The 19,352-nt window shown below is 33.9% G+C and overlaps 1 protein-coding gene across 3 annotated transcripts in view; it reads right to left on the bottom strand.

The window, feature by feature from the left end:
- The window catches only part of grk5l (G protein-coupled receptor kinase 5 like), a 159,060-nt gene that overhangs the window by 19,571 nt on the left and 120,137 nt on the right, over window positions 1-19,352 (bottom strand). For all 3 annotated transcript variants that reach the window (XM_028799776.2, XM_028799792.2, XM_028799784.2), the window contains 8 exons: window positions 18,235-18,298; window positions 17,505-17,645; window positions 17,018-17,208; window positions 14,797-14,834; window positions 7,517-7,606; window positions 6,198-6,406; window positions 2,255-2,392; window positions 975-1,112 (listed from right to left, as the gene is read on the bottom strand). In XM_028799776.2, the coding sequence (XP_028655609.2) occupies window positions 975-1,112; window positions 2,255-2,392; window positions 6,198-6,406; window positions 7,517-7,606; window positions 14,797-14,834; window positions 17,018-17,208; window positions 17,505-17,645; window positions 18,235-18,298 (1,009 nt within the window). The remainder of the gene's footprint in view (window positions 1-974; window positions 1,113-2,254; window positions 2,393-6,197; window positions 6,407-7,516; window positions 7,607-14,796; window positions 14,835-17,017; window positions 17,209-17,504; window positions 17,646-18,234; window positions 18,299-19,352) is intronic.

Here is a 19,352-nt window from a genome sequence, read left to right as displayed (position 1 = left end):
GCTCACACCCCCTCCGTCAGGAGCAGGGAGAGAGAGAGAGAGAGAGAGAGAGAGAGAGAGAGACAGAGAAAAACAAAGTCAAAAATCAATACGTGCACTTTGAGCTTTTAAGTATGCGAAGCACCGTGCAGCATGTCGTTTCAGGAAGCAGCTGCACAAAAGATAGCAACGTGAAGATAATCTTTCAGCATTTTTAGACGAGCGTCCGTATAGTCTAGGTGTGCGAACAGCCCCCCTGCTCACACCCCCTACATCAGGATCAGAGAAAGTCAGCGCAAGAGAGAGAGAAAGTAATGCTGGGTAGCTTCTCAGCCATCTGCCAATAGCATCCCTTGTATGAAATCAACTGGGCAAACCAACTGAGGAAGCATGTACCAGAAATTAAAAGACCCATTGTCCTCAGAAATCCGCGAACCAGCAAAAAATCCGCGATATATATTTAAATATGCTTACATATAAAATCCGCGATAGAGTGAAGCCGCGAAAGGCGAAGCGCGATATAGCGAGGGATCACTGTATTTAAAATGTAGATGTAGTTTTTTCATATTATTGCAAATGTGTAGTTTATTAATGGTTACTTGGAAAGTTCTCTGTGTAGCATTAAGGTACAGGACATTTTACTGCTCAGTTCAAGGGCGAATCGGTAAAAGGCAACCTGGGCTGATTGCTGATTTAAGACATTTACTTGAATACCTCAAGAAGTTTAAAGGAAACATTGACAACACATAAGCAACTCTACTTTCTGTTCAAAGTAACCACTTCTAATCCCTACTTTATGAATGACATTCATATTTTCATTCATATTTTCTTGACAGCTAAAAAGACTCAGCTGTATATCCTAGAAAGAAGACAGTGGATTACTATTCATCCCTGGGTCTCTTTTAGCAACAAAAAATCAAATCAACTATGTCAGACTTGTGATTTAAAGTTGTAAAAACCTAAATGTTGAAAAATGACTTTATAAAAAAAAATACCTCATTCTGCCATGGGATAGAAACACTTCCTGTAGCAAATTTGACATAGAAATCATTGTCTGTTTGGTCCAGATTGACTCCTTTAACAGTGGAGAACTGTTCAATGTCCAGCACGTCTTTGCAGTAGACAGCCCTTGGCTGAGAAGGAGACAGATAGTTTATAGTTAGGCATTTATAATATATATATATATATGTCAAAATTCAAATATATTACATCAGAATGTAGTTTCAATATTTATAGTATTTACATTTCTAATGCAACCAATTTCTGTGTGTCAATACTAAGAAAATGATGTGTCAAAGTCAAGATGCTCATGCAGAAACCCAAGTCTCCTCTATTTATACACTCATTCTTGCTTTAAACAACAGTTCTCAGTTCTTTTACTTATCCACTCAGAAATGGACTGTCACTGTATGATAAGGGCACAAAAGGTGCACCATAAGATAGGGAGTGTAACATTCTAAAACACTACCACCTGATCTAAACTGACCAAAGTACTTTACAGTATATTTTGAAAAATGCATGTGGCAGCAAAAAGGAAGTGTAAGCATTAAAACCAAGCTCCAATGGTGCAAGTACTTTTTACAAGTCTTGGGTCACAATTTATGACAGTGAGATAGGACAACAATCAGTACAAGACAAACACTTAGGAGTCTTCCTGTGGGATGCGATTTATTTAACCTATGGCTGGAGACACCTTTACTTTGAAATTGCATGCAGATTCCATATCTTTGAAGTACATTTAAAATCAAATCACCTTTCAGTAATATTGAACAGAAAGGGACAATGCAAGGAAACAAACAGCCATGGTTATATGAAGGGCCTGAAGTTTGTTGTACTTGTCATAGAATGATCAGGATCTAATTTTGGTAGTCCTAGTGAAAGCATAGTCTTATCTCAATATATCCTTGGACTCAATTAGTCCGAGTCCTGTGCGTCATGTTCTGCATTGACAATGCCAATGTATAAGTTCTGCGTGCTTGTACTGCTGTTATTCTTGGGCATCATAAATTACTTTCACCTGGCCCAAGATTAAGACTATCTCAGAGACTTTCCTTTACCCCTTCAATTAATGTGGAAATAAGCACCAGAGTCTTTAAAGAAAATGGTCTAAAAACAAGAAAACCTGAAATATGCAAGAATGTTGAATTGAGAAAATAAATGTTAATGCAAAAGTGACATATTAATCACAAAGACAAATAAAATTAACAGAATTACACAGGTATCCTGCATGCATATGCAAAACTGCGCAATCTCAAACATGCAATGACATGCTTACATCAGGAACAAAGGATGGCTCCAACATGCTAGCTTCTAGCCTCTTGAAGTTAATGGTCTTAAAGAATGGATGGGCTTTCACTTCTGCAGCTCCCTCCATACTGCATCCTAGTCGTTGTGTGTAATCTTTTGTCAGCAGCTGTGGATTTCAACAATATAAACAGTAATTCTACAGAAATTAGGTAAAATGGGACTACTTTCAGGAATAAAAACATGTTAATAGTGACTATGTAAAGAAAAGTACTCATTATTTTTTACCTAATACTAAAAAAAAAAAAAAAAGAAAAGAGTCTCAAGGGGTTAGAGCCTATTTCAGCAGCACCAGACTACAGGCAGGACCCAACCCAGACAATACACTAGTCCATCACTGGGCCCTTTCCTACATTTACACAGAGCAAGTAAGAACTGCCAGTTAACTTAACAAGCATGTCTATGGGATGTAGAAGGAAACCGAATTACCTAGAGGAGAATACATATAGTCAACAGGACTAATGAGAATAATAGAACCCTGGATATTTAGCTTTCAGCACATATAACCTTAAGTACTCTTCATACCATGTCTTAGGTAAGATGTTCTCACTCCTGCTTTCTATAATAAAGTTATTTTTGGCCAAAAGAAATTTCTGTAGTAACACTCAGTAATCATGGGCAGCATACTATATGTTTGCAATTATATATATATATATATATATATATATATAAAAAGGGGGGGGATATGAACACAGGTTTACGGAGTTGTAAAAGTGACAGTTCTACCCATTTTTGGACACTTATTTATTATTTGGCCCTGACTTAAGTTAAAATGAAACAGGATAGCCACTGCAATGCTTCACATTGTAAGGTTGAAAGAAAAATTGCCTCACAGATTAATATGACACACAGTATCACAGACATAACTGAAGAACTATTCAAAACATTTGTGGGGTACACCTTTTTATGTACATGTATTACTTTACAGTGGCACTTTATTTTTATGTTTTTTACATGGATTAGCGTACTTCTTATTTAGAATTCAGTATTAAATAGAAAAAAATAAAAAAATCAGAAGGACCACGACATGGTGAGGTAAAATAAAGGTAAAACTAATAACAAAACCAAACTGAAGGTGAACTAAGATCAATACATAAATCAACAGTCAAAGCAGAAGAAAACAAAAAAGGCTTATGTCTTGAATACTCCTTAGTAACACTACCTACTGACAAATGCCGGCTTGTTTTGAGAATCCTGAATTTTTTACACCATGAGGGGCGTGACATCACTTTATATACATCCTGGAAATTGCGTGATAACATACAACAGCCTGGTGTCATGTAATACAATCTATCTATCCATTGCTATAAATAAAATGGTCAGTAAAACCAAAAAAGAAAAATCTACAAGATGCCAATAGCCACGATAAACAAAATGAAGGCTAAGATTATAAGCAAAATTAAGGAAATATTAAAATAAAAAGAAAGCAATAATAATAAATTATCAAACATACAAAACTATGAAATAAATAAAAAAAACAAGAAACAAAAAAATAATTACAATTAGATACTTGGAGCTGTTCACAGTGACTCATCTAGGTACCTAAAATATAAGAACCTGTTCTCAATTTAGCACTAAATTAAAAAGAACATTCTAAGAAGAATATTCCTGACATTTTCTTGCATCACAACATTTTGTGTACTTTTAATTTTACAATGTCATGCAAGTTATTGTCAATATCTCTCCCTATTACAGTTGAAAGGATACGCTTAGTATTTTCAAGCTTAAGTTCTTTCTTCAAAATGGTCATACATAGTAATTTGCCACATGAAATTACATTCTAAAGTAAAATCAGTTTTATATATTTTAATAAATAACTGGCCTGCTCTCGTGTTTTATAATGTAGCTAACGGGTGTCTGGGTGACAGTCATTACTTTTTACAAACTGTATACCATGACTGTGACTTTACAATGCCAACCTTATCCTAATTCATTTTCTGGGCTGTCATTATTCAGCACGTCATCTGTGCTTATCCTGTCAGTATGTTTCATGAAACACGTAGATGAGGTGCCAGTCCAGCAAAAGGTTTACTCATGCACGTATCAATCAGTGAATCAAACTTTACTCATATAGCTCACAGGCTCATGAACAGAAATAAAATGCACGCTTTTAAGTTTTTGCATTGTTTCTGTAATCTATTAAATTATTTATTCCTTTCTAGTTAACTTCTGATTAAGGATTTCATCTTATTTAAAATTATTAAGTTGTGTGTCCTGAAGTAATGAAGTAAATGAAACACCTTGGTTAGTTAAGCACTTACTAGATAATGATCAGATTGGATTGATTGATTTGAAGTTGACACTGAAATTAATACTTCTTTTTAGTGTTTGTCAGTTGGAGCTGTATCTTCTGTTTGTTAACGGATAATGTTGGAACACGATAAAAAAAGAGAAACCTCTACAGAAAAAAAGTGAATTGTAATGATGAAAATGAAAAGTTACAAATATTAACATTCCTGATACAAATACTGGAGAGTTAGAAAAAGTATGCAAAAATGACAAAACAGTTTTCAAACAAAAGGTTTAATTAGAAGTAGTAATTATTAATTGGATCAAAATTCCAACAATTGACAAAGTGCATATCAAATTAATGCTGCAAAGAAAATAGTAGGTCAATGCCATTTGTATTTGTGTAATTGTTGGCTTAGCTTTGTTGGCTTAAATAACCAATATATTTGAGAATACATCAAATAATCATAGTCATCATACCTGTTAGACTCATATACAGTAAAGTGAATAAACCCAATTGTGAATTTTTACATTGATTCTGTAGGATCCAGACTGAGTACACATCTGTGCGAGGTGTAATATATACGAGGTGAAACACAAAAATAACCTGGATTGGTAAAAAAAAAAAAATATATATTTATTGATGAATTGCAGCATTCTAAACATTGTCACCTTCTATATGCTCCCCCTCCCGATCTCTACACCACTCCATATGTATCTTCCATTGATTGAAACAGTGCTGGAAGTTTTCTTGCTTGAGGCTCTTAACACAGGCTTGCAGTTTCTGTCTTCATTTCATCCATTGAAGAAAAATGTGTTCTTTTCAGGTCACTTTTGATTTTCGGGAACAAGTGAAAATCACAGGGAGCAAAATTGGGCGAATAGGGAGGATGATCAAGGACAAGAATGTTTTTGTCAGTCAAAAACTGCTTTACAGAAAAAGCATTGTGCGCAGAAGCATTGTTTTGGTGAAGCACCCACCCCCACTCTCGACCTAGGTGTTGAACGTCTTCCACATTTTCTTGTCCTTCCTTGAAACGTTTGTGCCACTCAAAAACTTGTGTGTGAGACAAACTGTTATCACCGTACATTGTTTTTATCATTTCATAAGTTTCTGTGGCCGTTTTGTTCAATTTCGCGTGAAATTTGATGTTGACTTGCTGTTTGATTTTTTTCATCCGACATTATAGCGCCAACTCGTGTAGCGATTGTTGTGCAAATACTGACTGGACTATTCACAGGATATACCTAGCCAGTCGGTGGTTTGAGAGGGCGTGTAGTAGGGGATATAGTTCTATGATTCATGTTTGGCTGACATCCAGACGGTTTTCCATTAAAGTCCCAAGCCCAGTCCAGTTATTTTTGTGTCTCACCTCATATATACAATGTAGTCCAAGAGTCTCATATAGGTAAGGAAAACATGGGGATAGATGCTACAGAACTCCTTTAGATGAGACTGTTGAAGATAAAGCACCGTATGTTCAGGAATACGTACTGATTTTTGCTTCATAGGCTGATTCCAGGGCACGCAACAAAAGTATAGTTTTTCTTATGCAGATACCATGTACTTCTGTCAGTTTATACATTAATAAAAAACCAAACAGTGAAAAACATTTTGGTTAAATAACAATGTAATTTTTAACCAGTTAGAAAATAAGATCAAAACTTGACAAGACTTCACTTACTTTTTTGCAGATAGATTTGGTATCCTCTGTGAACTTTTTGCTGTATTCTGCTTCTTCTTCCTGTACTCGCTTTTCTACTTCCTCCCTCTTCACGCGCTCCTTGCGTGCACGGAAAGGTGAATGGCCAGCTGTCATCTCAAAAATCAGGCAACCCAAGCCCCACCAGTCTGGGCTCATTGTGTACCGTTCATTGTTAATCACCTCAGGAGCTACAATGGGAAGGTTAACAGGAAAAAGTTTAAAAGTAACTGATATTTCCACACTTCAAGAACAAGCTGTTAGTATCTGTTTTTTCTTAAAGGCTGCATAGTTGTAACGCAAAAGCATAGCAGATTTAGAGGCAATACAATGATTTATTGGTTCAGTGGGATTTCAAAAATTAAAGAAATACTCCACCAAAAAATGTTTTTTTTTATGTTACTTACCCCATGTAGTATATACAAAAATGACAATTGAGAAAAAAATTCAATCCTATGTTTTCATGCAGAATGTAGATAAAGTATTTACATTATACAGTAATACAAGCCAATGATTTAAAAAACCTCCATGGAAAAAACAAAAAAGATAAAATGGGACTGATCTTTTGAATTGAATACAAGTCTCCTAACCAATGAAAAAGTCCCATGTGACTTGCACTTCCTGTTTATGATGTGCAGTGGTTTCTCCCAAAAGAATTGTACGTTTTAACAATATTTTAACAAAAAAGATTTGGTTTGCACATTTTGAGCAAATGATTGGATAACAGACATGTGGATTATGCAATGTTATGGATGTTTTTCACGTCATTTGCCACCACTGACTCCTATTATATTATAAATGTTTTAAATGAAAACACAAGAATAAAAAACTACATGGGGTAAGTAACATATAAAACACATTATTTTTGCGTGGAGCATTCCCTTAGTTCAAAACCACCCATAAAATAAATCTCTTGTATTCCTTCAGAAGTGGTGATACCTTTTTTCCACATTATAACTCTCCTCTTGGAAAAAAATGGTAGAAGGTCATTTCCCATTCATAATAAACACACATTCATGCTTGTTTTGTTCTAAAATTTCAAAAAGGTTCCAATTCCCCTAAAGTACTATCGGCCCAATGTGCAGAAAGTATAATTATTTTATTTATGTTGCATATTATCTTGTGTGCATTTCTTGTTCAGAGTCCTGACTAACACGATAAAAGATTAATGCTATTTGTTTTAAAACAGTAGCTTCAACAGACCATGTTGCATTACAGTAGCATACTCAGGTCAGTGAAAGTAAAACCCCAGTGTATGGCCTGGATTTGAAGGTGGTAGAGTGTGGTAGCTCCTCACATACCCATGTAGCCAACTGTTCCCACTCTTCCTCTGATAGTTTCTCCTGGAGGAACCTTAACTGCGAGACCCAGGTCAGATATCCGAATGTGGCCTAAGAAAACAAATGAAGACATCTAAATAAAGAATATCTTTCAACCATATTTACTCCAATTACTTACTCTGTAACCAAAAATGCATTTTTTGTTTATTTAGGACAATTTTCTTATCATTATGCAGCAAACACATTACCATATTTTTATTATACTGATACAAACTGACACAAAAATGCCCTTCAATCTACTGATATTCTTTAGATACAGTATTTTTTACTGTTGTGTTTCAGCTAGAAAGTTGATATTCTACCAATTAGATCCTAAGAAAATGCTATCTAAATGGCAATTTACGGCATGTTACATTATGTTTAATAATAATCTTCATGTTATTAAAGTCATGAAAAACAATTATGCTAATTTTTGTATTTAATTAAAAATCAATTTCATCTAGATCATGAACTGCTAAACTGATAACATTTAGTTTGAGAGTAATTCATAGCTTGTTATTATGGTAAATGGGGAGCTAACTTTGACCAGTGTTCATTGTGTTGATAAAAACTAAGACAAAAAATACTTGTCAACAACATTTTTTCTGTGACGAAAATGGAACGAAAACTAAATAAAATGTACCTTTAATGATGATTGCCAAGACGAGTGCTTTTAAAATTATTGTTGACAAAAACTAAAGAAAATGAAAATGTTACAAACAGACAACTTAACAATGAGCGATGTGATGCTCTTTGCCTATCTCTATTACACATGATATGGTCCACCAACAAACAGTGAGCATAAATGTAGTAGTGCAATTTTAAAAAGTTGCATGCACGCTTGTAATTAGATAACAATAAGTTTGGATACCATCAGGAAATCATCACGTCAGCCAGAATCCTGCTCCACACTGCTCTGCAATGTTGGCGAAAAAAAGTGGTCAGAAATATGGACCAACTTTATAGGAAAATAACACCCAGTGTAAGCAATGTGGAATAGAGCTCACAGGAAAGAACACCAAAAACCTGAAGATGCATCTAGAAGCGCGCCATCCTGAGATTCATGCCAATGTATGCAACGTTATCTAGATGGCATCTTTCCAGACACCAGAACCGTTACCTCTGGCTCTCATTCACCTAATACTAGTGTGTCAAGTTTGTTGGTTTATTTTAGGTGTGCTACTAGTAGTGACGTCACAAGAACCGATACTTCAATGCTGTGTGTTCGAGAATTTCAGCGTGTGATTGGGGAAAATGTGCTTATTAATTGAAGAAAAAAAAAAATTGCAACACACAGAAACCGAATTTTGTTATTGCCAGTTTTATTCCTTTACGAGTTACTTAAGAAACAGATTTGTGCAGCTTTGAGAGCGCTCGGCCTCAGATGTGAGTTGTAACTGTTCAGCTTGTAGTGTCACATATTTGTTACAGCAGATGAAATGACGGGGCTATTAATTGCTTTTAATACAGTGTCCTACACAGTCACAATAAAGGAATGTAAGCTTTGCATTCTTTCTTTGATTGTAATAAGCACATCTACACATGTTTGATCGCGCATCGATCCATTTTCTAACTGGTTAAGAGAGTTCAGGTTTGTGGGCGAAACCATCACACATGCATCTACTTACAGGAACATTGTGACAACAACAGTTGTAGCAATAAAACAAATCGAGGAAAGTTTCAAACGAAGTGATTATTTGGCTTGTCCACATCATCGATGAAATGAGCTTCTCCATTTGTTAATACTAACATAAAATTTATTTAAGTTTTCAGTGCTTAAAGCGCATCTCCCAATCAATACAATATGTACATGTACAGTACGGAAAAAGTTACGATTAATTTACTACAGGTAACTTTTACATTTGTAATGCTGGATTTGCACATACGCTAAACAATAATAAAGTATGATAACCTATGTGAGACACTTTGGCAACAGCACAGCAAGTCAGCAAAGGCTTTTTTATATATATATATATATATATATATATATATATATATACACACAAGAGTTGTGAAATATTGGATTAATGTATAAAATTTGACTCGTCTGTCAAATGTTACTCTTTAGTGAGTTTTTTTTTTTTTAACAAGCTAATGACGTAAATATAAATCTTACAATAGCAAATATTGCAAACATAACAATCATTTTAAAAGTATTTTGTTACAAAAACAGCTTTTAAGGGTTTAATTTAAGTATCCTAAATTATTTTGGAATTCTCTGTTCAACACTACAGATGTAATAAGGTTTGAAGATTTATTTTTAGTATTATAAGCAGCATTTTTCAGTTGCTGGAGAAAAAAACGTCAGAAAATAAATTTAAAATTTGCACATGGTCAGATAAATTAGATAGTCCATGATAATCCCATTATTTATGAACCCTATGATGAAATGCCTCCCAAGATTATAACATGACCATATTTATTGCTATACTAGGAGGATCTACAGTATATGACTTATCACACATAAAATTCAAGTGCTGCATTGATATTTTGATATTTATGAATGCCAATGAATGTTTACTTAAAGGACAGTTGGGTAACTACTTGATGAATATACCGTTTTAAAGCTGCTGTTATCTTTAGTTTTCAAAACTGGTGTGCTCTCACTGTCATAGTTTTTGAAAGAGAAAAAGCATTTACTGCCATAGTTTTTTGCTGTATGAAAGATTCATTTTCTACATTAAAAATAGTTAAATCATATTTGCTGGAAGTTTTTTTTTTTTTGTTGAAAGACCTTGTCTTTTTACATGAAAAAGATTAAATGTGTGCTGCTTGGTCCAGCTTTTTTTTGGTAGAATCTTACAGCAGCACAACTAAGGCATGTTGAAGGCCAGAAAAATGTGATGACAGACCAGAGCTCCCATTATCTGACCAAAATCTTTTGGTGTAAATTCTTTCTACATCTCCTCTTCATTTTATGTTCAGTAATCACTACTGATAGGGTTTGGCTTATTAGTGTACATGTTAATATAATAGTTTAGAGGTACAGTATATTCTGCACATATACATTAAACAAGACAGTCATCTGATTTTGACTGTTTGACTAATTTACCTTTACTTTTAGTAGACTAAAACTGATTTACTTTTTTTCGACTAAAACTAACAATAATGAAATGACTAAAATGTGACTAAAACTAAAATACAATTTAGTGACAAGATTAAGACTAAAATTAAATCAAAATGTCTTGTCAAAATTAACATTGGCTTTGACTCCATGGATCCAACTACACTCTCTCTCTCTCTGGCCCCCATTCTGGTCTAATCCATGGTTTCAAGCAGCTAACCATATTCATCTGCATGAGAGACACCCACTGCAGTGGCAATAGACATTGCTAACAAATTAATTTATGTGCCAGTACCACTGTTGTGTTTTGCTTTTGCCATCATTTCTGTGCACCCCATCATCTGTCTGTGTCTGAAAAAATGCCCCACCCATAACAAATGCAAGAAGTATAACAGATCTTTGTCTGAACATTTCTGACAAGTAACAAGCTAAAAGTGACGTCACCCTGACAGTTAATTAGAAAAAAGAATTACTGGAACGGGAGCCAAGGTTTTTTATACTGTACAAACTGAAATATACTGTAGTTGGCTTCCTTAGTAGTCCCTTTTTCTGCTTAAGAACGAAATGGAGCATTTAATGGCAAACACTATAAAAAGATCTGATCTATACTAATAAAAGGCAAAGCCCTCACTCACTCACTCACTCTCCAACTTCCCGTGTAGGTGGAAGGCTGAAATTTGGCAGGCTCATTCCTTACAGCTTACTTACAAAAGTTAGGCAGGTTTCATTTCGAAATTCAAAGCATAACGGTCATAACTGGAACCTCTTTTTTGTCCATATACAGTAATGGACTGCAGCTCGCTGGCCGTGGGAGGCGGGGTTGCGGGGGTTGCGTATAGCATCATCACGCCTCCCACGTAATCATGTGAACTGACTGTGAAGGAGAAAGGACGGCCTTATATGGCGTTCGTTTATAAAACAGCGGACAGGCTGTGTAAAGGCAGCTTCACAAAAAAACAGATCCTTAACAAATTGTTATTGGTATATTTCCCTCAATTTAAAAAGGTTTTCTTTTCTTCTTAATTAAAATTTAAAAGCAATACTTCACCGCTGCGAAGCCCCTCTAGCGCTGACGTCCGAGGTTCGATTCCCGTAAGCGAGTGCAGTGAGTGTGTACGCCTGATGAGCCAAGAATTAGGGCGAAACACGTGTCGCATACTCTTTGCATTATTTGACAGTAAACTATTTTCAACCATTCTATGATCTGCTTCTCACAACTGAAGGCACCGTGGCTGATGTTAGCTGACTTGCTGGCCAACCATAAGCGTTACCTGGTAGGTAACCACCCATACAATCAGATTGTGATTCAGACTACGAATGCCGTGAATGTAATTACCCCGATCTACATGCTAGAGAAAACCTCAATGAAGAAGAAACAGTGTGTAAGCATACATATTAACACATGTGCAATTAAACGTGTGCATTTACGGGGTGATTTCTCAGGCTTAAAAGTTCGCCTTTTATTAAAAAGGTAAATGCAAACTGTTTTCATTCTGAAGGGCACAAACCACGTTGGATTTCAGCCGTTAAACGCGCAAAAATGTCGGTACACCAGATAAATAAGCGCAACATATTATCAGTTATATTGCATGCTTACAATACATATAGAAATGTGTTAATCGTTAACTAATAGTATGGAATGCTGTTTTTCGACTCGCGCCTTGATTTAAACGATTCCATGTCTTGGTGGGTTTGCGTAGCTTATTGTCAATATCTTTACACCTGTTTTTAAGACTTACTGACTGAAACGGGCTTTCACGAAAAAAGTTAGGGCTTTGCTACAGGATACACCCTCCACAAGTTAAGGAAGTAAAAATAAAGGTATATATTTCTGTTTTATTTAAACCTTTTAAGTTCGTATGCATAGCCCCATTTGGCTGTTTTAGTTTGTTTTTTTTTTTCTTTCTTCAGTAATATTTAATCTCCTTAAAGAAAAACAACATATGCATTTTACTTTTTTTGTATCTCTTTAGTAATATTTTAGTGTAAAAGGATAACCAGTATTTAAACCTTTTATGTTACTTTATAAAGTTATTTTACACAATGTTGAAAAATTAATAAGAAAGCTACATATTTTGGCAGCTGCTGCTTTAATTTTCAATGAAATGAAAAAAGCTCTCCAAGAGAAAACCTCAATGAAGAAGAATCAGTTTGCACTATCTAAAAAGGAGAAACCCTCATTTATAAAGGTTTGCTGCAGATGACTTAACTGAAAATAAATGAATAGTTCCTATGTGTATAATACATATTTATCTATTTGACTTATGCCTTTATTCCAGCAACTTGCAACATCTGAGGTACAATTTGTTACATTACTTTTGTTTTTTGCAGCACAGGCAGGTGAAGTGACTTCCTCAGGGTCACACAGTGGAGTAACCCTAAGCATAAGGCCAAATCAACACTGGAACAGCTCAAGAAACAAAGCCCTGATCGTAACCCTATTTAGAATATGTGGCACTTAACCTTATTTAGAATATGTGGCACTATCCCACCAAACTAGATGATCTCTATAAATTCTGCCAAGAAGAATGGGGAAGAATCACTCCTGAACATATTGTAAAACTGGTATATATTTACCCCAAAAGAATTTGGGCTGTTATTGCAGCAAAAGGGTTCTCAACAAAGTATGTGTAGGGCTTGAATACTTATGCAAGTACTAACTTTTAAGGTTTTCTTCTTCAGATAAATATTTACATACAATGGTTTATTTTGACTTTGGAATTGTTACAGCATTAAGAGTTTACGTTAAAAACATTGAATGGATAAATATGTGTACAAATCTTTAGTCATGCAGAATATTATGATGACTTTCAAGGGGATTGAATACTTCTGCACACCACTGTATCAGAGGCATTTACTTTCTGCAAACTTTTATTGTGTTGTAAATTTAATTTTAAATTGATAAATGTGTAATTTTTCCAATCAAACTACACTCAATAATCCATAATGACAAAATGAAACCATGCTTTCAGAACGGTTTGCAGATTTATTAGTTTGACTATTATTAATATGCATCAATTTAAAATTAAATCTACAATCTAATTTAATAAAGTGTGTAGAAAATGAAGGGGTCTGACTACTTTCTAAATCCATTGTACATATACATATATGTAGGTTGCATTTTCTGTATATTATTATCAGCAAACCAAATAAAAAGGACAATGAGTATATTGTATTTCTGTCACTAGTCTGAAAGAGACAGCCAAGTAACAATTACATTGTACTGTTTACACATGATAAAGATAATGATCCAAAAAAAATAGGATCACAAAAAAATCTTACTGGCTTAGAAATGTTCCAGAATCATCTGTAAATTAATTTTGTTTATTTTTCACATTCTCTCGTATTTGGTAAAATATCTATTTTATGTGAGATGAGTTATTATATTGATTTGATTTCTGATCATTATAGGTAAGTGATGATCAGCTATACTGGTAAATCCCACATGGAGTTATCCGAGTTATTAAAAGATTTTTTTTTGTGATCTTATGTTTCTTTTCTCCAAGTAGCTGCCTTTTGTGTCTATATTAGCAGTGAGGTTTGATTTCCATGAAATGGTGTATTGCTGCACACATGATAATAACCCTGAACTTAATAATGAGCCACTAGATATATTATCTTGTAAATAATTAATGTCAGAAACTTAAACTCTTGAGAATAAAGTACATTTCAAAAAGACCAATGGGATGGTTGTTTAGTACATAACCTGATAATTATGATAAATCTAAGATTATGTAAATAGAATATTATGTAATCAAAGACAAATCACTCTACTGAGACATGCAAAGTTTTTAAAATTTATCAGAAAAAAGTGTTTAACAGTACTGGCATTTTTTTTTTTTTTTTTAAAAGAACATGATTATTTTTATATTTTTACTAATTATTTTCTGTATGTTTATAAAAAATGTTTCATCCTATTTTATTTTTTAATTTTAATAAATTTAAAAAATTTTTTTGCATTTATTTAGCATTTTTCTCACTACTCAAAGCACTTAGCAATTGCAGGTTAAGGGCCTTGCTCAAGTCCCTTTTGGCATTTTACGGGATTTGAACCGGCAACCTTCCAATTGCCAGTGTAGATCCCTAGCCTCAGAGCCACCACTCCGTCTATCTGACATATACTGTAATAATGTACTGTAAACTATAAACACATCATTCAATTTACATGTCTGGAGCCTTATCCAAATATAATACGTACCATTGTCATCTAGCAGAATATTCTCTGGCTTTAAATCCCTGTGGAGAGGAAGAAAAAGTAATTAGGAAAAATACATAGAATTTCAACCTCTCCCTCTTTTTCATCAATGTGGCTTTACCCTTATCTCACTCTGGAAAACAACATCCATTACAAAAATTAAAAATAACTGATAACAGTTCACTTGATTCCTCTTATTAACATAGGCAGTATCTGATACAGTCTTTGTTTAAAAGATAAAAAAAAACGCATCTCCTCTCATTTCTGAAACATTCACCATCTGATCTTGGGAATAGTCAACACAATTTTCTGAAAGTTGACTCATTATGCATATCTCCTTAACTTTATGGCAACCTTTTTAATGTGTAGAGTTTTAACAGGTGAAATTTCAGAAATGTAAATTAGTAAGTCAAAATTAATAGTATTGTTACTGAAGTGTTTTTATTTTTTACTCGGTTCTGCTTTAGAACCTATGTGACAATTTTGAGAATCATTCTCTGCTGGTTCATCAGCAAGATGTATTGTTTTGGCTTAACCTTTCTTTTATGAATTAATTTATTTAAAAGTTTAATTTCATTACATAATTCATATTTTTGATTTCTTTTGGCAAATCTTACTACATTTTGAAATCACTTTTTACATATATGTTCACATTACAGGTATTCTATATTGGATCTCCCAAAATATTCTAAATAATGTGCGACTCTGTGGAGTCTGTCATTCCCTGAAGCTTTTTTAGTACCGGCCTCTGTTCATTTTAATGCAACATTTATATATAAAAAAAAAAACAACAGGCGTAGACTTTGAAAGTCTTGATTTCAAAAGATGTTTAGCTCAGACAGCTGTATTTCTTTTTTATGTCAAAAATGATACAGTACATATCTGGCAAAAATTGCTGAACAATTTTGTAATGTTCTGCAGACTGGAACTTGGTTGATGGTTTTATCTCATGATACAAGTAAAAAAAATAAATCTTTTGTTGCCTCGTTTGGCCATTAGTGTGTGGCATTAGGGATAAATTAGGTAGAAGAAACAACTGAACTTTTACTCTGCAAAATGATCACATCTTTTCAGTAGAATAAGTGGCTTTTAATTTTATATTTATTTCCTCCTTTACTTTCTAAAAAAAACATTTCTCACTTCAGGATGTTAAGATATTATCCTGGATCTCTGGGCAGTCTTTTGGCTTGGAACCCCTACAAGATTTTGCTTCTTCTCCAGTTTACCTGGAGTTTTTTTTTTTTCTGCCTACCTGTCAATTTGGATACTCAAAAACAATTCTATATTTAAGGACTATACTTATCTTAATTATATACCTATCCTATGTAAGTATATATTTTTTATTTTTGTATATTTGCATATTTTGTAACAATTTATTTTACATCTTGTAATGCACTCTGAGCTACATCCTTTGTATGAACTATACAAATAAATGTTGTTGTTGATAGCCACCACTAATTACTTCCACTACAACATTTGTTTTAACTTAATAAGCTCAAAACAGCACATTTAGCTTTCTTGTTTCTTAAACATTTACCCTTTCTAATTTATTAGCATATACCACTGCTTCAGCACCCAAAACCTATAGTTTTTTTGCTTTTTTTAATTTCTCATTTAAGAGTGTTTTGTAAAGACTATCACTTGTATGCTCACTGACAGAGACATGAACCAATTTATGATAAGATAATAATAAAGCAGATTATCTATCATTTCATACCTTTTATCCAAGTGACTACAATTATATAATTTGCAAGACAAAACTGGAATAATTAATATTTCTAATCTGAGATCAACAAAAGTAAGTTACACAGTTTATTCAGGGAATTAAGTAATTTATTATGATGATGTTAAGACTTCAAATGAAGTTTCTGCCTTGAACCTGACCATTCATTAATACCCATAACCTGAAGTCAAATGCTGTAATATTTGGCAAATTTTATTAAAGTTATTTTGCTCTTGATTTTTCTTCCTTTCAGTGTACTAATCCTCAGATTCTTTTAATTTTCACATACAATTAATACTATTATCCTCTTTTTTAACACACAATTTTTAATCACAATTTATATATTTTATTGTAACTGTACATCCATATAATAAGGGGTGGTACTCATTACTGGAACGAATTATAAAAAAAAAACAAAAAAAAAAACAAAAACACACCATGCTGAAATTTAATAAAAACAAACACCAGAACACATTAGACAGAGAAAACATGTGCCCTGACCTGTACACGATGCCTTCGCTGTGAAGATGTTCTAAACCACAGCAGATTTCCGCAGCATAGAAACGCACCCTCTCCTCCTCAAAGCCAGGAGATCCAATGTTATAGATGTGAAACTTGAGGTCTCCACCATTCATGATTGTCAGAACTAAACACAGTGCATCTTTGGTTTCATAAGCATAAGCTAAACTAACCTGTACAAATGAAACATGCATTTAATTTATACCATATAATAAAACAACAGACCCTGTGCTTAAGGAAACCTAGGTCTTCAATAGTCTGAGTTTCTTAATTAAAAAACACAGTTTTTTCTTATGTGTACAAATTCTTTGCATTTCCAATTTACCCACAAAGCAAAGGAAATGTTGGGTGTTCTGATTATTCCATGATATACAAGTCATAAATCAACAGACAGGGAGTGTGAGAGGGCAGTTATTTGTTGAACCTGAGTGAATAAGAAATCAAACCCTGTGGAAACCAATATACTTACTACAAATCTGCTATTCACTTTTTCTAAGATCTGCTTTTCATTTAAAGCCATTGCTTCCCCTTTTCTTTTTTTGATTCTCTTCTTTTCAAGTTTCTTGCAGGCATACATTTTCCCAGTAGCTCTAACTTGACAAGCACATACCTTTGGGACAGGAAAGGCCAGTTACAAAATAGCAATGAAACTGGGAGCAAGTCTAAGGCCCCCAAGGTTTCTCTTACACCGAAAAGCTGTAATGCAAACTTTTCTTAAAGGATATTGATAAAATATCACAGTTTAAATATAAAAAAGTTTTAAAGGCTGTTCTCAGATAACTTGTCTACAAGATAAAAACTTATTTCTTTGATCAAATAAGAGCATGGAAAAATGAGAAATCCATCTACAGCTCTGTATTTATTGAAAGCTATGAACCAGAGTTGGCACTTTCATTATAACCCAAAAAAAAAAAAAATCAACAGACACTGTAAAACTCATAAAAGCTTGAAAAGGGTAAACCCTAAATCTCCATTCTATCCATTTTAAAGAGATAATACTCGTATAGTCAAACAGATTTTCTTTGACTAACTGACAATTTGCTTTCTTGGCAACCTCAGCAACATGTATCCCAACATGCAAACAAATTAGTGGAAACTTAGAGGGTTTCTCTATGCTTGGTAAGGAGTGCATCAAAAGGGTCAACTGCAGAAAATAAGGACTCAAACAAACACTCAGAAGCATAGTAGCAGGGTGTTACCTCTCCAAATCCTCCTTTTCCCAGTACTCTGTACTGTCTAAATGTGTCCTTTGTAACAGGTTGCCTGTAAAATGGGTTTGAAAAAAAAAAACAAAAACAAAAAAAAACAGGCCAAGTGAGAAATTAGAAACCATCAAGAAAGAATGCTATCATAGTATTTGTTCTCCATCAAATTTAACTCAATTTCTTATTTCATTTGTAATTACTTCTTATGTCATCTCTCAATTTTGTGATGGTTGAAGAATTAGTTCTGGACATTTACATGTGTATTACACTTGCCCTGTAAATACGTGTTTTTTAGTAACTAGGGTCAGTTCTCAGATGGATCAGTTCTAACCAAATGTCTAGGTATTTTTGCACTGTCATAAGGCAATCAAAAAATCTCTCAAAAATTTAATGTCAATAACAAAAAAATGATGTCAAACAAAAACAATAAGGGTAAAACAAAACCCTCTAGTAATAGTAGCTTCTCTATGCCTATACACCTCTCTGCTGTGAGTAAATGTGGACTTCAATTAGGTTTCCAATTGATTTCTAACAAATGTAATTAAGGTGTTAATAGAAATATTTGATAAACATTAATAGAGGGGATTAATAAAATAATTTAGCTAAAGAAAAAATACATTTAAATTAATAATTGCCAAAAATTATTATTAGTATTTTCAATGCAAAAAAAACCCTCCTACTGCCACATTTCCAATGAAAAAATTGCTTGTCTATTTTCAGTACTGTCACTTACAAAAATACTGAACATCGAGGTGGAAAGACTTAGTATGCAAAACGAAACTACACCAAAAAAAGTGTACACTGAGAAATGAGGCCAAAAGAGCTCATCTTCAGATATGTGCTTGCTCCTAATAAATCATCACCATCTCCCCAAACCACTTTTTTTTTTTTTTTTTGTTCTTTATTTCGCCTTATACAATTTCTTGTATTAGGAATTTGGTAGTTTTCGCATACCCCTTGGGGTCAGAGCGCAGGGTCAGCCATTGTACAGCGCCCCTGGAGCAATTACAGGTTAAGGGCCTTGCTCAAGGGCCTAGCAGAGCAGTGGCCTTTTTTAGCAGTGACGAGTCTTGGGTTCTTTAATAAGCATTATTAGAACTACAGCTTGCCAT

The sequence above is a fragment of the Erpetoichthys calabaricus genome, chromosome 1, assembly GCF_900747795.2.
Source record: "Erpetoichthys calabaricus chromosome 1, fErpCal1.3, whole genome shotgun sequence".
NCBI lineage: Eukaryota > Metazoa > Chordata > Cladistia > Polypteriformes > Polypteridae > Erpetoichthys > Erpetoichthys calabaricus.
The sequence above is the reverse complement of the archived record's forward strand: the minus strand, read 5'-3'. Positions and strand labels throughout refer to the sequence as shown.